The sequence below is a fragment of the Cyrtonyx montezumae genome, unplaced genomic scaffold (assembly GCF_038088225.1).
Source record: "Cyrtonyx montezumae isolate F1298 unplaced genomic scaffold, pur_monq_1.0 scaffold_8, whole genome shotgun sequence".
Lineage (NCBI taxonomy): Eukaryota > Metazoa > Chordata > Aves > Galliformes > Odontophoridae > Cyrtonyx > Cyrtonyx montezumae.
This window is the reverse complement of record NW_027072089.1, coordinates 45,962,742-45,983,562: the sequence shown is the minus strand read 5'-3', so window position 1 is coordinate 45,983,562 and position 20,821 is coordinate 45,962,742. Positions and strand designations below refer to the sequence as shown.

General features: G+C 38.1%; 1 protein-coding gene across 4 annotated transcripts in view; it reads left to right on the top strand.

Annotated features, from left to right (window-relative positions):
- The first annotated feature begins 1,431 nt into the window (after positions 1-1,431).
- MYOM1 (myomesin 1) overlaps positions 1,432-20,821 on the top strand; it is a 72,220-nt gene continuing 52,830 nt past the window's right edge. For all 4 annotated transcript variants that reach the window (XM_065751991.1, XM_065751989.1, XM_065751992.1 and 1 more), the window contains exons 1-5: positions 1,432-1,528; positions 4,766-5,252; positions 12,917-13,054; positions 17,484-17,694; positions 18,905-19,062. In XM_065751991.1, coding sequence (XP_065608063.1) covers positions 4,825-5,252; positions 12,917-13,054; positions 17,484-17,694; positions 18,905-19,062 — 935 coding nt within the window. In that variant the 5' untranslated portion in view covers positions 1,432-1,528; positions 4,766-4,824. The remainder of the gene's footprint in view (positions 1,529-4,765; positions 5,253-12,916; positions 13,055-17,483; positions 17,695-18,904; positions 19,063-20,821) is intronic.

The window sequence follows — 20,821 nt, the reverse complement described above, 5'->3', positions numbered from 1 at the left end:
GATGTTTGTTTTCTCTACATGTCCCTCTGAAATTTTCAGAAGGAGTTAATGTGTCATTATATATATTTTTAATATGCCAGTGCAAGTAATCTACTGGGAAGTCACGGTTCAGGAGTCTGTAACCAGATTCAGGATTCCATTCAATAAATTCTGTACCTTCTCTAATTAAAATTAACCACCAGAGCTGCCATTGCTGCAGAATTCTGGGGAAGAGATTATATTAAAGTTCCAACTTCTCATCCAGCCAGTTTCCTGTTGTAGGACTATAAAACTTCACTGGTTATACCTTCCTGGTCTCAGGAGCAAAGACTGGAAGCCAGTATGGTTAATGTAGCTGAGCAGTTCCCAGCATGGAAGATGACAAACTGTGTGAACTTAGACCACAGTGCAGCACAAAGCAGGCATAGCACCTGCATGGGGAACAAGTGGAAGAACAAATAGATTTTAGGTGGAATTGAAGCAGGTGAGGTCAAAAAGAGGACAGCAGTGAGTCTGGAAATCCTGAAACACTAATCCCAGACCTTCTGCCTGTAATTTCACAGAAAAGGCCACAACAGAAGAGGAGGATTTGGGAGGTTTTCCATTGTGTTGCATGGTGGATGTAGTGGAAGTGGCTGTAGCGGAGCTTAGGATTTCTGGACTACCTTCAGGGACAGTAACTCCACCATCTCCCTGGGCAGCCTATTCCAATACATTATCTCTTACTGAGAAGGGATTTTACCTAATTTCCAACCTGAAGACAGAGATGCTTAATTATCCCTAGAGATAACACTGTTTAATTCAGAATCAAAAAGTTGGGTGTTAGAGTGGTATTAGTTATCTATTTATATGCCTTATGAGGTCATGTTCTTAACTTTACATTTTTAACATTTTATTTAAATAAAATAACTTGTAACAAAGTACATTTTCATTGAATTGCAATGTATTATAGTTTTGCTGCTTACTTCAGGCTATTTGTCATCAAGCTGAAATATCTATGTTACATGCACTGTAGCATGCCATTAGAAATATGGAAAGATTCATGAAACATTCATAGTCTCTTGTCATGGCAAAGGTCAGTATAGAGTCTGATGTTTCCTACTTTCTGGCTCATGACATGATGTGCTTAAAATATAGGTTTCCCAATGCATGATAGGTTTCCCAAGCCTAGTTTAACTATGGGGGGAAAAAGAAAAAAAAACCCTAGAAGTAATTTTGAATTGGTATGCTGATTTTATGGAGAATACTTAAAAGGGAGAACTCTGATGCCACTGACATCATGTGTTTGCACAGAGATAGCACAGGGTATCAGTATCTGCCTCTGTCCCTCTTTGCTGCTATATTTATCACCCTCCTGGCCATAAAAGGTCTGTCCTGGGGCTCTGACATTCCACTGACTGCAGGCATTATTTTTGTTCTGGACATTCAAGTCCAGTGCTTACCCCTGGTCCCGTCTACATCTGCCTTTGCTGCATTCATCGTTGCTATATGTTTTTGTTGTTCACCCGTTTCAGAGCTATTCCATTTGCTGTTGTTCATCTGGACCCCGGTAAGTGTTTCTCTACGGCAGAATGTTCATGCATTCAATTATTTTTAATCTGAATCTGTAATGCCTAGTTGATGATAGCTGCCTTTAATCTTCCCAAATCCTCAGTTATCTGAGGAAGTTGTGGATTGGTACTGAAGAAATCTGAAGGCTCAACTGTGGAACAAAGTGAAGTAGCACAAGGTTTCACTTACCAAATCAGCTATCCCAGCATATTCTTATAGTACCCTCAAATGAAGCGTGGATTGCATTATAGCAGGAATCTGTGGTTACCTCCTTTGGGATTGGAGAATGTGTAAATCTGAATATTTTCTAGTTGCAAAGAATGTCTTGATTTGTAAAGGAGATGAAACAATACTAAGCTGAAAGAAATCTTATATATTTTTTAAGCTTATGTTTCTGGATTTTTTTCCTATTTCATTGTTTTCACTGATCGATGAAGCAGATATTTAACAAATTAGACAGTGAATCACTCAAGAGGCACTGCCAATAATTCACCTCCCTTGATGTGTATTTACAGGCTACAAACAAGTGCTGGACTGCCTGTCTGCTCAGATGTCATTCTGAAAATTCAGTTCAACAGCTGCTAATGTATAGCTCCAAAATTGGCATATTCATCTAACTATGTCTTCTATATTTTTAGGCCTGGCACTGCAGTTACAGAATCCTACACAGATCTTGAGAGGGAGTGCTACCTTCATAGTAAAAAGGGCTGGTTATTGTAGATACAGGTGATATGGGTTTTATAACATTTAAATATAAACATTTAAATTTTATAACATTTAAAGAGATGGGAGCAAAATTCTTACAAGGTTACAATTTTCTTATTATCCCCACAAATGTAACACTACCAAATCTTGTCAGGCTGATGTCACTAACTGACCTTTACCTGTGAGTAATGCTTGATGTTCTGGAGGAAATACAAAACATAACTGATAGGATGATGAAACACCTATAAAAGGAATTTCTTCTTACATTACATAGTAAAAGTTGGCCTTTGATTTGAAACAGGAGAGCTGACTTCTTGTTCAGCTTGTCTTACTTGGTTCTTACTCCTACTGTGTACTTCTCTTACTTCTGAGGATAGTGAGGTCCACAGGTTTAATGTTTGGAAGAGAAAAGTTGCCTTTATGCATTCTTAGTATATGAACTTGAAGTTGTTAAGCATATTTTTTTTCATTCTGATAATATGTAAATTGAAATGCCTCTTTTAATGTCTCTATTTGACAATACATGAAGTTTTATATTTTTGCATCACCTTCCCTACTTTGCATCCCAGAAATCTGAGGAAATCTCTGAGCAGCAGGACTAAATGAGTGTTAGCATTGTGGCTGTTGTATCCATGAAGAACCAAAACAGCTGAAAATGAAGCTGGAGTAGATAAAGGGAGGGAACTGCAGTACTCTACAAAGGAAGATGAAAGGATGCTCTCATGCTCTTTCCCTTTTAGTGTGCAAAACAAGACTCACCTGCACATTTTTAACTTTGCTAGATAAAAATCACAGGGGCTTGCAAACCCTAACCTTTTTCTGCAGACCTGAGAAAGCAATGAAGGAAAATGAAGAAATCTTATGAAACTGAGGAAGTTAAAAGGAACTATGTACCACCAAAGGCCAACAAAGTGAAATAAACAGCAATGAAAAATATTGATAGGAATAAGGATACTAAACAAAATTGTATTCATTAGACTTGCATGAGAAAAATGGCCGAGGGCAAATAAAGGAATAAACAAGGAACTCACTTTTTACCATAGAAAACAGTCATTGATTTTCTGCAAATGAGTGACCAGAGCTGTTATGCAAAGAGCAGGTCCTAGACCTTGTGTGAGCCCTGAAATATAAATAAGTTAAAACTTTAAGGCAGATTATGAAAAGATAGTCTGGTGGAGTACCTGAGCTGTTACCAGAGAAAACAGTTCTCTGCTTGTTTTGCTGTCAAAACAAATACTAAGGAAAAAAGCCTGCAATATTGAAAGCATAAAGACCCATGAAAAAATATTGATCTTCTTGTAATTAAGATGACATTTCAGCTCTGTAGATAAATGTATTTTATATCAAAACATGAGATAAGTAGTTTCATCAACATGAACAAAACCAGGAGTAGAACAAATCCTCTATTTTTTTTTAGAATAAAAAGCAATAGCAATCATCTCTTTTTTTCATTTTCAATTCTTTTCTCAATACTCTCTCACTGTAGCCTACTCCTATTCATATTCACTTAATCAGGGATAACCCTAGCCATCTTGTAAGCATAATGACAAATACGTAAAAGGTTATCAGGACGAATTGGTAGAGGCAACAGTTTGTGGCAGAGGAGGAAACATTGGTTTTAATAACAGCAGTAAAACAAAACAAGCCTGGAATGCCAACTGAAAGACAAAAGTCCTCACTGCAGTCAGCCCTTATCCCATTTTTCAGAAAGGAACTATCTCCCACCTGATCAAATTTTCCTTTTTGAGGGACTGCAGGAAAAGCTATTGGTGATTGTGTTAAGTAAAACTTAGGTGATGATATCATCTGGAAGTATGACCTTTTAGGTTAAAAAAGGGAATGTTCAGGTTGGTAAGCAATATATTATTATCAGTATTGCATACTGAATGTATACCTGATTAAACTTTAAGTGTGATAAGTCCCTTTAACTGAATCTCTATTATCACATAGGAAATAATGAGTAGAGTTATAGAATCTTCAGAGTTCAAAGGGGCATTTAAAGATCATAATGCATTTTTATTGAAAAAGTGATGTCCAGGTGTTTTGAATTGATTAAAATCTTAAATTGTAAATTAAATTGAATTTGAAAATTGTATTACAAAACTAAATGGAATGTTTGTTTTTATCTCAGCTTATAATGTATTGAATATTTTTCTTGCAATCTCATACCATTTAAAATCATTTGTTAATTTATTCTTTCTTAATTTAAGAAAAATATTTACAGTACTTCTGAAGAGGTTGAATACACAAAACTTGAAGTTAAACATGTAAAACTTTAATGGTTTGCAGTAAGAACAAGGGAGACTTACAAGTGAACAGGTTCCATAGCACAGGGATTTCTGCTTGTGTTGAATACATATGAGCTTCTTGAAACTTAAACTCTTCTTAAGAAGCATAAAAAATGATAATCTCAAGTTTATTTAATGTTTATTGATTGAAGTTCTTGTTAGTTTGTATCAAGTTCTGTACTATTTGTATGCTGGCTCAGAAGTTTCTTTGACTTTAGTCTTTATTTTTGATCATTTTTCAGACAGTTTTGTTACGTTTACATTCAGAAAAGCGTAAGGAAAACGAAATTAGAAGGCACTCATGATGTCTTTACCTTTCTACCAAAGACACCATGACCATTACGACCGTGCATATCGCCATAAAGCACTGCAGTCAACTGTAAGCCAGTACCAAAAGGAAACAAAAAACAAATCTGCTGTCTATGCTCAAGGATCTACAGCTTATGCCAGGGGCTCTTCAGCCTATCGCCATGCTTCTGCAGCAGACTTCAGCCTCGAGTCTTCAGCAGCATATAGCCATGGCTCTTCAGCCCACCACCTGGAGTCAGCAGCCTACAGCTATGGATCTACAGCCTATGATCATGCTGCTGCACAAAGTAAGAGATCTGCTGCCTACAGTCTTGACTCTGAAGCCCTCAGCAAGAGCTCTGCTGCCTATAGTCACGGATCTGAATCAATCAACAAGCTGGCTGCAGCCTACCGGCTGGGGTCAGAGGCCTACAGTCTTGGGTAAGGCAAAAAGTATATGTCTTTGAAACAGTAAAAATGTGCTACCATATCCCATTGGTATAAATGGCAAGGCTCTCGAGCTCTTCGACACAAATAAGCTGTGTGACTTGGTGTTAATATATTTTCCAGACTTAGTGTTTTCCTTTGGTTTGGGACTGGGAAGCACTCTGGTCAGTTTAGTCCAGTTCAGGCCAGTTAGCTGGACTAACTTTGATGTTTGGTTTGGCATGAAACAGGTTGACATGTCTGAATGAAGACAAATATGAGCTACATATACGTTCTCCAAGCTGCGTGGGCATGAGCCCCCAATATTGTTTTGCCCTATTAAGGCAGCTGAAGCTAATATTTAGTGCTGAGAGAACTTTTGGGTTGAGGCTCTTATTTGGCTGTGATGGAGCAGTAAAAGAACTTGGGGCAATTTGTGTAAGTTGAGCTGATATATTCATATATCGTTAAACACTTCTGCCTAGGCATAGTGTTTTCATTTCTGCACTGAGTCAAGAAATTGAAATTTTCACAGTGAAAGATTTCACCTGTTTTCAAAGAACACTATGAGGTGTTTATTTTGCATTAGAACAGCTATGTTTAGCTGCCCTTATTTTAGTTTAATTAAGACAGTAAATAATGCTCAAGCAATTACTTCAGCAGAATACTTCAGATATCATAGCCTCACGTTATGTGAATGTATTTCAGAAGTTTATGAAGTTAGGGGAATGTCTAAGTAAGATTAGAGCAGCTGTTAGCAATATAGGAAAATCAACAAATTGTAGAGAAAACATCTGCTCTCCATTATATTAATATAAAATTTTGAGTATTGTTGTGAGAATCAATTGACACTTCTTCACCAGAAGAATTGAATTTTGAAAACAGAGTATTCTCCAAGGATTTTGGATAACTATGAATTCTGACCACAACTACTGAGGGAAAGACTATCTGTACCACAGTAAATAATGCCTCGTGATTACACCCTTCACTTGTCTTTCAGGAAGTTCAGGGTCAAGGCTCCATTTGACAGAGTTTAAGGAAACTGAACCTCAAACAGTTAGAGCCCAGATGAATGACTTGGCTGTCTTGGGCTGGAGGATATCCAGTCTTTCCTGTTGAAACAATTTCACCTGTAAAAATAATTAACCAATCTGTGAGGTAATAAGAGTGACTCATTTATAATCTGCTGATAAAGGGATGTGTACTGGAGATAGTGGGACTGAGAGTTTTATTTCTGGGGAGAGTGAAGTAGGGAAAGATATGCCCAGATTGTTCCTGCCCTGCAGCGATGCAGCTTTTTCTACTTGTTGCTGCTACCCATAACCCAGAGCCTTGCTATTCTCATAGGATACTTTGAATATTCCAATGGAAGTATTACCTGAAGTTACAAAAAATGATTGTAAAAATGAAATCTGTCAAGCCCCGTTGACAAATGCCTCAGTCACTGAGGCATGTTTTTTTTTAAACACTTATACTGAAACACTCTTCTTACCAAGAAGAACTCTACTTAAGAATTCTCTTAAGAAATCTCTTAACTAGAAATGTTCCAAGCTCTCTCTTAATTTTCTTGAATGCTTTGTCTGACATAATAGCTTTTGTTTTGAAACAGTATATTTGGTGTTACTTGCAAGCTGCTCTGTAGTACAAGAGTTGCCAACAGATCTCATGTACTATCCTGGCAATCAGAGATGAGACTGTCTCAGTTGCAGTGCCTCCCTGATACTGTCCTCATACCAGAGGTATGGGAAACTCAGTGCTGCTGTGGGAGACAAGGACTTGGGATATTAGACTTACAAATTTAAATCACTCCTGCACAAAACTTAATACATGGGAGAATGTGGTTCTGAATGGTAAAATTTAAGATAATTGTATGGTTAATATGGCCTCAATTCTGATATGTTTGGTTTCTGAAGCAACTTCTTGGTGACCATTTTTGTGCAATTTTCACAATGTACAAGTGGTGCTGATTCAGGCTAATTCTTCCCAAGTTCATGTTGTCTTCCCCTCAAAGCCTAAAGCACTTCAAGAGATGATGTGATGACAATAAGGTATTACTAAAATAGGTTGGGCAAATAACTTTCTGATCTCATCCTTATAAAAAGAATGATATAATGGGGGAAAGAGTCTTCAAACACTTTCAATTTTCAAAAAGTCAAAGTGCTCTGAAGGTGCCACATCCAAACTAGAGTACTGGTGGTTACTTGAAGCCTGAATACACACAAATCCAAATCCAGATAAAACTGTTCAAATAACTGTTGATTGTTGCCTAACATTTGATTTAACATTTAGGTTTATGTATAGTAGTTCTGTAGATGTAAAGTTCTGTGGATAAACCTTTCTAAGCCCAAGAGGATAATAGACTATTCAAATACTGAGCTTATATTCAAGCCACCTCTTATTTTTATTGAAAGTAGTTTTGCTAAGCTTTACTGTTCCTGCGAAACGTGAGTCTCATCCATTTCTATAAATGCTTACAGAAGAGTGTCCGTAAAGAGGTGAAGTCTATGTGCAGTTGGTGCAATGTGAAGAATTCATCATGGGGAAGCAGTGGTGATGCACACAGGGCTGACTAATGTGCAGGACCTTGGCCTGATCTCAGTTGTCTGAGTGGAAAACATGCCCAGAACACTGGGAGCTTGAAGGAGCTGCAGCTTGCTTCTTCAGGACAAAAATAAGATGCAGGGGGATTGGACTAGATGATCTCAAGAGGTCCCTTCCAACCCCTACAATTCTGTTCCTCTGAAATGCAAGGGACAGCCCAAGCTTTCTTCAAACCACGACAGGTTGAAGTAGCAAGAGAAGGAAAATAAAAGCTGGCAAAGCTAACAGTAAGTGCAGAGGGAGGTTTTCAGCTCTACTGGTTGCCATTTGCCAAAGCTGTAGAATGGTGAGCTCATAAAACAAACTTGAGTTTCACCATGAAAAGTTGCTACATCACGTTGCCCTCTTCACCAGCTTGGAGCCACCCCAGACCTTTTCTGCTCCTCTTGCCCCTACAGGGCTGTGAGTCTGATTTTATTTTTTTGTAAGCTCAGTATTTTGCCATTGCTCAAACTTTCATTGCTTTTTCCACATGTCCTTTTATTGGCTGGCAGCCTCAAGTGAAGATGATTGTAGATCAGAGTAGCTTTCTGACCACAAAATGGGCTTGCATAGAGAGAAAATATAAGTTAATGGTGTGGCTCAAATATTTGTATTGATTTGCAGTTCAGGAGAAATAGCAAAGAAGACAGAGATGTAGGTCAGGTGAACAAAGAAAGGGGAGGAGAGGCATCTTACTGACTTGCAGTTAGAGTGCCAGATAGTAATGCTGTTCTGCACAATAATGTAACCAAGAGCAGGAGAGGACTGAGTAAATATTACTCTTTAAGAAACATGAGAAGACTGCGAACTTGACCTCCCTGCTGGCACTGCTCATCCTTCAGTTTATTATAAGTTAAGGAGAAGGCTTCAAAACACCACGGCTGAGCACGGAAATCATTTTAATGCAACCTGCTATGTGGAAACAATTCCCCTTTAAAATATTTGTTGTGGAATCTGTGATAGGGAACAGCATGATTGTCGTCAGCAGTATTGCTTGGGCCCTTGACAAATCTGTCAACAACTTAAAGTGAGTGTGCTTACCACGGTGTGCTTCTCACCTTATCTTTAGAAGCTCGATTTAGAGAGCTTCCTTGTGAAAATGCTTTTTTTAATATATATATTTTTCTCTTTTCCTGGGTTTACCAATCCACACTCTCCTCTTTACTGTGAATCAGTTCAAACATTACATACTAGAAAAAGAGTAGCTGCAGGAGATGGGACTGAGAAATGCCTCGACTAATGGAGCTCCCATGGTGCGGTTATGCTGTGTACCAACAGCATCGCTTCCTGTTGGAGGAATAAAGTGAGAGAGAGGTATTAAAAAAAAGCACCCTAGGGATAACAATGATTTTCTAGTGGTGTTGATGAGCTCACAGATGCCTTTTCATGCTGTGGTGGAATAACTGCAAAATAGGGTGTTGTGGCCCAGGCTTTCTTTTTGCAGTATGGGAAACCTGTTTCTAGAGATGTAAGGATGATGGCAGTGCTGAAAACTATATCTTGAAGATATAAATGTGAATATATATGAGGATATGGCATCAAAACACAACCTCTTCTGGGGAGTCTTACAGGCTCTGCACAGTAATGTTGCTCTGGTGGACTACAGGGAATGTTAATAGTAGCTATCTGTTTTTTAGTATCTCTACAGGATGATACCTGTGCTTTGGCACGTATAAACATCCAGCTCCCCTTTCATTCCATACATTCAGTGACTCTACTGTGAAACTGAGAAAATGCTGGCATTGATATTTTAACATGCATTTAAACCATCAAGAAAGGACTCTAAGCTTGGGTCATCGACCTTGATAAGGCACCACAGATAGCATCTGACCTGGAAAAAGCACATGTGTGCTAGCTGGGTAGATCAAGTGAGGCTGAAAGCTGTTAAAAGGTCATGGTACTGTTCCTCCCTGAGAAACCAGAGAGCACTGATATCCTGCTGCTCCTCCTCTGGAGAGATTCTGTTCCACATATCAGATAAAAGGTTGGAACGCTTTAAAATAAAGGGCAAGATTTTAGAAGCCAGTTCAGAAAAAGAGTCCTTCCTTAGGCTACCCAAATAACGGCTGTAGGTGGTGTCTGTTTTTGTACTGCATAGGAAGAAACAATAATAGCAAGAAAAGCATGGGAATAAACATCATGATAGAAGATATGATAATGACCAATTTGTTTTCACATACAGAGCCCATCTTAATATTCATTTCTTCATTCATCTGTATAGCTTCCCCTGAGTAGATACAAATGATAGGAGGGTTTGGAAAGGAGAAATGTTTTCTTCCACTTCAGATTCATATATGCACTCCAATTCTGAAAAAGGTTTTGGAGTTACTCTGGGTATTCCTGAAAGCACCAGCTGGGTGCTCTGGTGTGGATGCAAAGCTGTTAGAAGATTAGGTACAGCTGTGGGAACAAATGAGAATGAAGTAGGAAAGCATGCTGTCAGTGTGTTAATCCAAGGTATTCTTGTAGCTGAAATACTGGGTGCAGTTCCTATTATCTTGCCCCCTGAAATAGAGTCTGAAACTAGGAAAAAATTGGAGATTGATAAAGGGGGTGGAAGGAGGATATCCTCTGCCTAGAGAAGGTAAGAAACTGGGGCTCTTGGCAAGGAGGCACATGTGAGCACATATACAGTATATACAGTAGTGAAAGATTCTCTGCATGAGAATGAACAATGAATGCTTTTTTTTCCCCCTGTTCATCTTCATAGAGCAACAATTAAGCACAAAGTACATTATGGTGTCATAAACTTAAAACAGGTTCAAAAGAAAGTGGTGTTTGCCTAATATAAATAAGCTGTGAGCCTGTTTCTGTAGCAGCAAAGCAGTCTCTTACTCAAGAATGTTCCTAGGTCTTTGCTTGAAATCAGAAAGATTTTTTGAGGGATATATGTATGACTCTATATAATAAACTCCTTAGAAAAAACAGCTTTAGAGTACTAGATTACAGATCTGAAAGCACCCTTGTCATTCAATATAATGCTTCTTAGGAGAATATTGCTTAGTCCAAGTTGTGTTTTTGGAACAGCAAATGACTGCAGTTAATTGTTCACTGTTGTGTCAGAAAGCCTGAGTCCAATGGATGTCTGGTGGCCCTACATAGATCTGTTCAGCTCACAGATGTCACTTGTGGCTTTGATAACAAAGTGTTTTGTGCCCTAGCATAGTACCTATGGGCAGCCCTTGCTCTTGGAAGACTGCCCAAAGACTCCCATTGCAGCTGCCCCTTTGAACTGAAGAAGAGAGGGGAAGTTGTCTAGGAAGGTGCTTTTCTGGTTCTCAGCATGTACACATCAGGTGTGTATTCGCTGTGCCAGCCAAAGTAATCAGGTGACTACAGCAAAAGTTGCCTTGATCTGTAGACGTGTAGCTTAGAAAACTGCAATGAGTAGGAATCAGCTGTGTATGTGTGGTATTTTCATCTTATTCCTCATACCTCTGCAAGATACCTAATTTTATCCCAATTTTTCAGTCTGAGATGAAGATGCCTGTCATCAATCTGAAGGGCCTAGGGGGTATTTTCATTAATGCCAGCTGTGGAAGGCATAAAAATGTGAAGGATTCAGCCTCTTGCAGTATTTGATTAAAAAAAAAAAAAAAGAGAGAGAGAAAGAAAAGGAGTAGTCTAGAACAATTTCTTCTCTCCTTTTTGAATAATTCTAGAGTTACAAGTGAAAGAAAAATATGTAAAGAAAAGATCAACAAGGGCCTGGCAGAGGGTGATAGGAATTGCTATGTATGCTGCCCATTTAATCCCTATATAGATGCAGAATCTGGACCCAAACCGAAAATTAAACTGATGGGATAGCCAAATTCTGTTTGGCTAACAACAAGTAGGTTTGGATTTAGTGTTCTCAAAATGTGGATTCGGACTTGATGGGTTGGACTTATGGGTCCCCTCCAAATTGGGATATTTTATGACATTTTCACCGCATTTTCTACTTTTATGAAAACAGAAACTTCTTGACATTTAAACTGAAGTCCAAAAGGCAGCAGTCTTATGTGATCTAGAAACAAAGCAAGGCCTGGGCAGTCTGATGGCTGAGTCACAATTCCAGGTTTACTCCATTCTAAATTAGGACAAAAATAAAAGTCAACTGCTGAGTAAAGGACAGATGCTCCTTACAGATCACAGTTCATTTACAAAAACTAATTAAACATTACCTTTGCTTTCTCTCATTTATTTGACAGAGACTTGTCTACATGCATTTCTGATTGGCTGTCAGGTTGTACCACATCACTTGTAAACCCAGAGGCAACTTTTTATTTATCTTTAGTCTTATATATGCTATACATGTGTTTTCTTCTCAGTATGTATGAGTTTTGATTGCTATCCTACTGAGAGCATGGTCTGTCTCTGGGCTGAGGAGCCTCACTGGGAGATGGCATGCCTTAATTCTGCTCCCGTGTCTGTGCACATCAGACTTCTCACTGCTCAGAAGTCTTTCCCTGATGGTGGGGAGCAGAAGTCTGTTTTCATTTGCTTTTCATTCTTTCTGCTCACTCACTCCCCATCTGCCTGTGCTATGTGAAGTGTCATGACTTCACTCAGCTCTCTGCTTTCGGTGGGCTGAGGTCCTATGGGAGAGCACCAGGGAAGCAAACACCACTTTCTGAGCCCTATGCTCTGCCCTATGATTTCTCTGAGGAGTCCTAAGATCATCATTACTTTGGATGTATTTGTTCACCAACAATATTTTTGTTGGAGACCAGACAATATGAGAGCTGAGTGTTTTAAGAAAGTAGAAGTCATCAGTTCAAATACAGTCTTCAGAATTACTTGGTGGTCTCAACAACTCAAACTATGTATGTAAACTCTTCAGTCTCAAACCAAGCATTGAAGTCTGTGTTGCCACCAGGTGGGTTGTTTATTCTCTGTATTTAGATTTAATGTATCAAGGGGCATCAGCGTTATATCTGTAATGATCTGTTAATATAAATTGCATTTTGTTTTCTGTTTAATAACTTTGTTATTAAAGACGATGCTCTCTTGCTTTTCAAATGACAACAAAAATGAATAGTACTTTAATATTATGTTAGAATGTTTCTTAATAGCTTTTTTTTTCCTGTAATTTAACAGTATCATTTTTATTTCAGACTGAAAGATTCCAATTTAATGATTGAAGATCAATCCTATAAAATGAGCCCCAAAGCAAAAAGAGCAAAACAGAATTTGGTATCTGAGGACAAAGAGAACGAAGCCATAGACTATTCAGTACCAATATTCACAGGACGGTATGTGCATTTTTTTCTTTCTTTTTGACAAATTCTGATAATAAATGCTAAAATAACAAATTATTTTCCCCCTCTCCTGGATCTTGAAGCGATTGTTTGTGCTTCACATGAGTGTTAAAAAGATGAAGAGATGTTAACTAACTGGCAGAGAGTCAGCTATGGGGCATCCAAAACCAGGACAAATGGATCCAGGTGTCTGGACTTTGTCCCTGGTGACGTGTTTGAAACACTTCCTATGAAATTACAATATAATTATAACTCCACTTACTGGGAACTGGACAAGCATGTTGTCCACATTATTTAGTGGTGGTTTAAAGGCTTCTAATCCAATGTCCCCTACCATATGTTAATCAGTTAACAATGAAACAATGTGCTAGTGTTGTCCTGGCAGAATGAAAAATTTGGATGAAACCAAGTAGTTTCTCAAATTCCTTATAATGATTCATGAAGATCTCACGTGTTGATGGTATTTATTGCATGGCCACTGCTGACATGGTGTTTTACTGCAGCAATATCCTCAGTAAAGCTGAATGTGAACTTTGTGTGAAAGCCAGAACCAACACAAGCAAGGAGGCTCCCTTGTCCTTCTTGGGATATAGAGTAATGATTCTACTAGGAGTCTGTGGCAGGTTAGGTCTGACAATTTGTTTAGATGGATCTTTAATAGGGTAGGTTGTGGAAAAAAGATCTCTGATTTGAGGCCAGGAGAAAAGTTTCTTGCCCACCTGCAATTGAACAGAAGCCTTTCTCCAGCTTGCCTTTCTTCTGCCATGCATATTTTTCATGGACTGCTTCTACACTGTTTCTGGGAGTTGGTATCCTATGCCTACAGCTTGGTCAGTACTCAGGACACAATGTCACTCCTGCTCTGTGGTTGGACTTGTGCTTTTCTGTGATGCTGAATTCCACTTTGTCAGTGGGAGATGTTACTGCTTTTGCCTTCTGAGCATCTTGCTTTCGTGACAAGGCCAGCAGTTCTGGTTTTTATTCATTCCTTTCAGCTACCCTGGAATAATTTTTTACTTGCCCTTTCTACTTTTCCATGTCAGATTCACTTCTCTTTGATCCCACCAACATTCAGAAGTGCACACTGTTGCATTTTTAAAGTATTTCTCTGGAAGTTCAGCTATATATTCTGTGGCAGAAATACATAAATATGTCTCACACAAAGCTTGCAGAAACGTATTTTCAAGGCTTCTCACTATCTATATGCTTTACTCAGCTTTTGCCATCTGTCTCCCATGCCCTCAAACATTAATATGCTCCTTTTTTTTGTCCACAGTCTACAAAAGTAAAATTTATAGTGTTGGTCAATAGCTGGAGATGCCAACTGATGGCTGTACTCATGGATGATGATCTTAGATTTTATACAGGCTCCTATGATCTTAATAAAGCATGACCTCTCTTTTTTTTATTTCACTTTTTTTTTGTACATTGCATACAATAATACCTAATTCAATGCAGTAGTGTGTGGCTTCATTTGCTTGCATTTGTGTGATACCTACAGATTCCACATTAAAAAGTACTGACAGATTCTTGTAGTGTACTATTCATCCTCTTAGTACTGTTAGCACCAATCTCATTTTTTGTAAAGTTGTCTGTGATTTTGTGCCACTGAAGTGACCCAAATACTTCTTTTTGCAACTACTTTAAAAATATGTAAAAAGGCACGTGATGTCAACTCAACAGGACATGAAATGTTTGTGATACTTTTTTAGTTTTTTTTTTCTGTCGGCTTCTTGTCCATAAGCACATGCCACGTTCCTGTCAGATATTTATTTTTGTTTGAAACATAGCAGCTGAATCATGTGCATGCTATATGTCATTCCCAAATTCGCCTGTGAAATGGATGTGTGGCTTCCCCTGGGGAGATAGCTTTTACAAGGAATAGTTATTTATAAAGGTCAGCTCTATGTGCACTCACTGGCGCTGTTGCCTGTGCTGCTGGATGACCTTCAGTACTGTGTCACCTTTTCTGTGATTTGATTCTATTTCAGACCATCAGATTCTTCTGGAAAAAGAAAGTAAATAAATCCCCCGCTCAGATTGTTCAGTTCATATGTCTTTTTCTGAAACACGTAGCCTTACACTTCCAAGATAAAATGAAAGAGGGCTAGATATTATCCCAGATAATAACACTTGATGTAATGCCATAGGTGCTAAAATTACTTATGCAGGTTGTGGGACTCTTTGCAGCCACAAGTAAGTATAAGCCAAGGAAGCAGAGATGGTAGATACTCTTTAAATAATAATTTGTGTGTGTTGTTGGGAGTTTGATCTTGTTTCTGTTTGAAAAGTATATTCTACTGAAACCCTTAAGACAAGGCTGCAAAATCAGTTCTTAAATGGTACTGAGTGCTGCTTCCGATGCATTCATCATTGCAGAGGGAACATGCTTCTCCTTGATCTGGGATCATTACAACAAGAAAAAAAATGCTTATCAAAGTTAAATATTTAATACTGTTGATCAAAGGCCTCTAGGGACCATTACTGCAGACTACTAGGCTGAGTCCTGTATTAGACTAAGGATTCATCAGCTCTCAGAATTTGCTTTATTTCTTGAGGTCCATATTGAGAAGTTGCTGAGATCTTAATTGCTGTTATCGAGGAGGAAGTAATGTCAGTTTGCCTTTGAAACAAAATGCCACTGATTAAATTTAAACTGAATATAGATAACTACATTCATATACATTCAACCGAGTTTTCAAAATTGTCTCTGGAAATGTCTGTCGTATCTCTGCAGCTCAGATATTTCTGAGATGGATCACTTAAGTAGCTTAAGGGTCACTGAAGTAGCCTGAAACGCATACAGGCAGAGTTTGAACATGAGGGAGGTTAAAGCTGTAAGCTGTTAAGAAAGCTTTTAGCCTTTTGAGGATTTTTTTATGAGTAATGCTTACAGCATATTCCACTACTTGACTATATTGCATTTCACTGAACTGATGTTGTGCTCCAAATATAAGGGGTTGGACAGTTAGTTACGGGCTTGAATTCAAATTTTCCTGAGTGCTGAGATGTCCTATCAAGTGCATAATGCTAGTAATCTTAGAGAAAACAGAAAATCATTTTGATATGTAGCAGAAGCAAGAGTTTTATGATCAGTGAGGCTGTGCTTGAATGTATTCTGTAAATAAACAGTGACTGTTCTTTCTGTAGTGTTTGCAAGACAGAACTTGTCCAGTACTTAAACAGAACCTCTTTATATTGTGCCATCTAATGTTTGTAGAATCTATAAAGAATAGCTTGGGTTGGAAAGGGTTTTAGAGATTATCCACTTCCAGTCTTCCTGCCATGGAGGGTTGGATCAGTTTACACAGGGTCCCATCCAGCCTGGTCTTGAGTGCCTGCAGGGATAGAACATTCACAGCTTCTCTGAGCAGCCTATGCCAGTGCCCCACTGCCCTTTCTGTGAGAATTTTCCCCCAATGTCTTAACTAAAGCTTGTCTCTTTTAATTTAGAGCCGTTTCCTCTTGTCTTACCAGACCATGTAATAAGTTGGTCTCCTTTCTGTTGATAAGCTCTATTCAGGTACTGGAAGGCCACAATGAGGTCTCCTCATAGCCTTTTCTTCTTCAAGCTGAACAAGCCCTACTCTCTCAGCCTGTATTCATAGGAGGGGTGCTCCAGCACTCTGACCTAATGTAAACAAACTCAGCAGGAGGATAATAACATTTCTTCTAAGGTCAAGGAACTCCCATTGTATATGTATGTGTTACTATAGAATCTATGATGTCCTGACAGTGCCAAAATACCATGACCTCAGTAGTACTTCCATGAATGCATCTGAAAATAGGATTGGAGCTGTTGGGAATATTAGTCCTTTGCATCCTACTTTTGTAGAAATTCTTCAAGGAAATCTTTATTCACTTTATTCATCTTCTTAAAAACACTTGGAAGATCAGTTTCTCTGCAAGCATTAAAGGATTGAATTTTCTATGAACAAAGAGAACTTGTGTCATATATGCAGTGTTTCTCTTCTACACACACAAAAAAAATAGCAGAGAATATTGTTATACAGCTACAATTATTTTGCCCTTTTGATATTCTCACTACTAATGGTATGTCTATAAATCCATCACTGACCCTTAAGCCTAACGTATGTGGGTGTGTGTTACACTCATCATTGTAGCAATGGAGATAATTGTGAACTGGGAAATTTACATGACATGATTGTACAAGGAGGCACTGAAAATGACTATGACTTCAAAGAGTCAGTGAATACTCTGTCATTCCTCAGTACCCTTCCATGATTCTGCTTCAAATACCTGTGGACTGTTACAGAAGTAATGATCCTCAAGGAAAAAATACATTATGAAATGTCACTGGCGTTTTTATATCCACTATATTTGGCTGACTTAATAGAAAATATGAGTGGAATGTGTCCTCTACATTTTTCAATGGGATTCTGCTTTTTAAAACTTCTTTCAGTGAAGTGAGCATCAGTGGGATCACAGACACAGAAGAAGAAAGAATTAAAGAGAGTGCTGCCTACATTGCCAGAAGGAACCTTTTTGCAACTGGTGAAGGAGTTAGTGTCAAGAAGGTGGCCAAATCTGCTTCTGAAGAGGAGCACCATGAGAAAAAATCAAGGAAAGTAGCAATACGGGAGTCTGCAGAGCGCATGGCCCTGAAGAAAACGGTAAAAGAATAGGAATGAACACCTAGGCTGTGTACACAGTGCTGGCCTTCGTTTGCTGTTTGTAGTGAGCCTCTCGTATCACAGCCCTGATTTACGCTGAGGGCAATAGCATTTATGTTAGTCAACCCAAAGTATGTTCAATTAATGCATTTTCAGTGACTTAAACTCTCGTTATCTTGGTGTCAGGTGGTAAGAAAAGATGTATCAGAAGCTGTAGTAATGTCAGGGGAGTGGGAGGCAGAATGGAACAGGGGAATACTCTTTTTGCTGTGCTCACAGCAATCTAAGTGGCACAGCATCCTCAACATGAAACAACAAGGCAGTTTCTAGGGAGCACTGGCCAATAAAAAGGTGATGGGATAATTCCTGATGTTTTTTGGCCTGGGGACAAGCTTGTCCAAAGTGTTTATTACAGTGTTTTAATTACAGTGTGTTAATATGGAAGACGATTGGCAGCATCTGGAACTGAGTCTCTAATTTCGGATAGCTTTGATATTTCTGTTCAAATTGTTAAAAAATAATATTCAGTTATGAATATGTTATGACCAGAGTGGGAGAATATATTAAGCAAAAATACACTTTGTTTAGCTAATTTATTAATGTTCTGTGCAGAAGAATTGGCAGTATGCTCCTAAAATATCCCCATGACGTGAGGTTGGAAAGGCTGTAAACAATTCAATGTTTAAAAATGCAAAATCATCTTGAAATATTGATAAACAGTGAAGGTTAAACGTTATAACAAATATGAATTAATACACGCAGAAGGAAAAGAATAAGCAGGAGGGGAATGCTTGTTCAGGAACAAGTTCTGAAGGGTCTGGAAGTTATAATTGGTCACAAATTTAATGTCAGTTAAAATCAGGATTCTATTGCATAAAAACAAATGCCATTCTAGACTATATGAACAAAATCATTGTCATTAAGACATAGGAGACAATTATTTAATTGTATTGGAATCTGTTGGACCTTTGATAATGCTTTGAAGAAGGCAAGATTTGTAGTATATTTTTTTTCTAGGTCTGAGAATTGCCAGGTAAAATGGTTATCCAGGGAGAATGGAAGATCTCATCAGCAGGAAAGGTTTGAGAGCAGGTCTTAAAGAGATGCTCTAGGTTTACATGACCCCACGTTAGAGAAGGAGTACACTTTTGAGTTTTAATGTTTTGCACTTGTAAGTAATGAAGTTTACAATGAGATGTTTGTTTTTCAGCTAGAAGATACCCAGGCATTTCACAAAAAGTTGAATCAAGATAAACTTTTACATCCTCCTGAATTTGTTATCGAACCTCATTCTCACACTATCTGGGAAAAGCAAAATGTCAAATTTCATTGTACAGTGGCTGGCTGGCCAGCACCCCGTGTTACATGGTAAGTTTGTGTTTTCTACAAGTTAAAGCCAACTCAGTAAATGTGGCATATTTTCTGGTAAAAATACAGGATGACTGAAAATACAGGTGTAGTGGCCACCCTAGGCCTTTCAAAACACTGTACAAAAACACTGTAAAATACTAAAAGCCAAAATAATTCTTTGACGGCAATAATACACAGGTATCATGCATATTTTTCATGTAGACATCCAACATGCACTTTCTGTCTTCTGATGAAGGAAAAATAGTGTAATTTATCATCAGTACTATCCTTAAAAGAGTGTTTTCCATGTACTTTTCTTTAGTCAACCAATGCCATTAAACAAAGCATTAACAAGAACTAGCTGCTTTGCTGCTTGGCTACTGAGCAGTTATAGTACTCAGCCCCCATGAAACTGAAATCTCATGACACCAGATGTTCATAGAGGACACATGCTGATTCTTTGAAGTCAAATGTTATGGATAGATGAGGATTAGCTGAATTTTCTAAATTTTGGAATCTACTGGAAGGTTTCCATTCACTTGATCTTTGGATTAAGTCATTATTGTCAGAACTTCATAATACATTCTTTGTCATAGCTGAAGGTGTAATTTGACTCAAGTTTAAGTTTATCCTGAATGAAATTTAGTTTATCTTAATTAACAGCGACTTGTGAAGCTTTACAGTCTTGCTGTTTATTATGCTAATTGTTCAAATCACTTTTGTGCCACACGATCAAGTTGCTAAGACAATAGATAATAACTTTTCTTCAAACTGAGATTTGGTGCTTGCTTTTTAATTTAAAAGATTCTTCTACAATGCGTGTATAAATGTATGGATGTGTATACAAAATAAACAAAAAATATGCCTATGCTTGGTGTTAAGCATGAGTTAGAAGTGTGTCCTGTGAAGATTCTGTTTGTGGAGACAACCGTTATACCATGATGTTAAGTAATAATTGTATTTTGTAATTTAGTACTTGAGTTGCTTTATGGCATCAGTGTATTTAGGTCTTAAAAATTTTAATTTTGGGGACTTAAAAGAACCACTAAAAGGTACATTAATATACCAGAGCTGATGCTCAGGAAGTTTTTCCTTGGACTAGACAACCAATAGGCCAGCTCTTTACAGACACATATTTCCACTTGCTTAAGAGCTGTAAATGCACTATTTTGACTTTCCTCCTTGAGGAGGACAAATGCTACAGATCTGGCCTCCGCTGGCTTGGTCAGCTGGCTTGTGGATGTGATCCAGCTCTGTAACCTGAACTGAACAAAGAAATCAAGAGCAGGGCCATTTGCATTCTGCTTGAGATCCACCTTGTCCTGAAAACTGACATACTTAAAAACCAAGCCTTCAGTTATTTGCCTTTGCTCTCCCTGTGAACCACCCTTTCATCTACATGCTAAATATAGATGGTGGAAATTAATGCATTATTTTATAATACATTTGAATTCTAAAGGGACTTTATTTGCCGTGGGCTACTAATGGGGAAAAATGAGTTCAGACCTTTCAGCAGGTGTCTTTGCTCAGAATTATAGAATCATACTGACCTGGTTCTGTCGGCTTGCCTTCAGAATTTCTAACTAAATGTCAGTTGTGTTTTCCAAAGAGTTATTCTTCATGTAAGCAATGAAGACCTTTTTCATGTTTTGTATGATAAATTATAAAGCTTTACATGCTTTCCCTAAAAAAAAAATCTCACTGTATGTTACAGCTGTCCCGACTCCCTTAGAAAAAGCTTATGGAAAACCCAGGACATTTGAAACCGGTAGCAGAA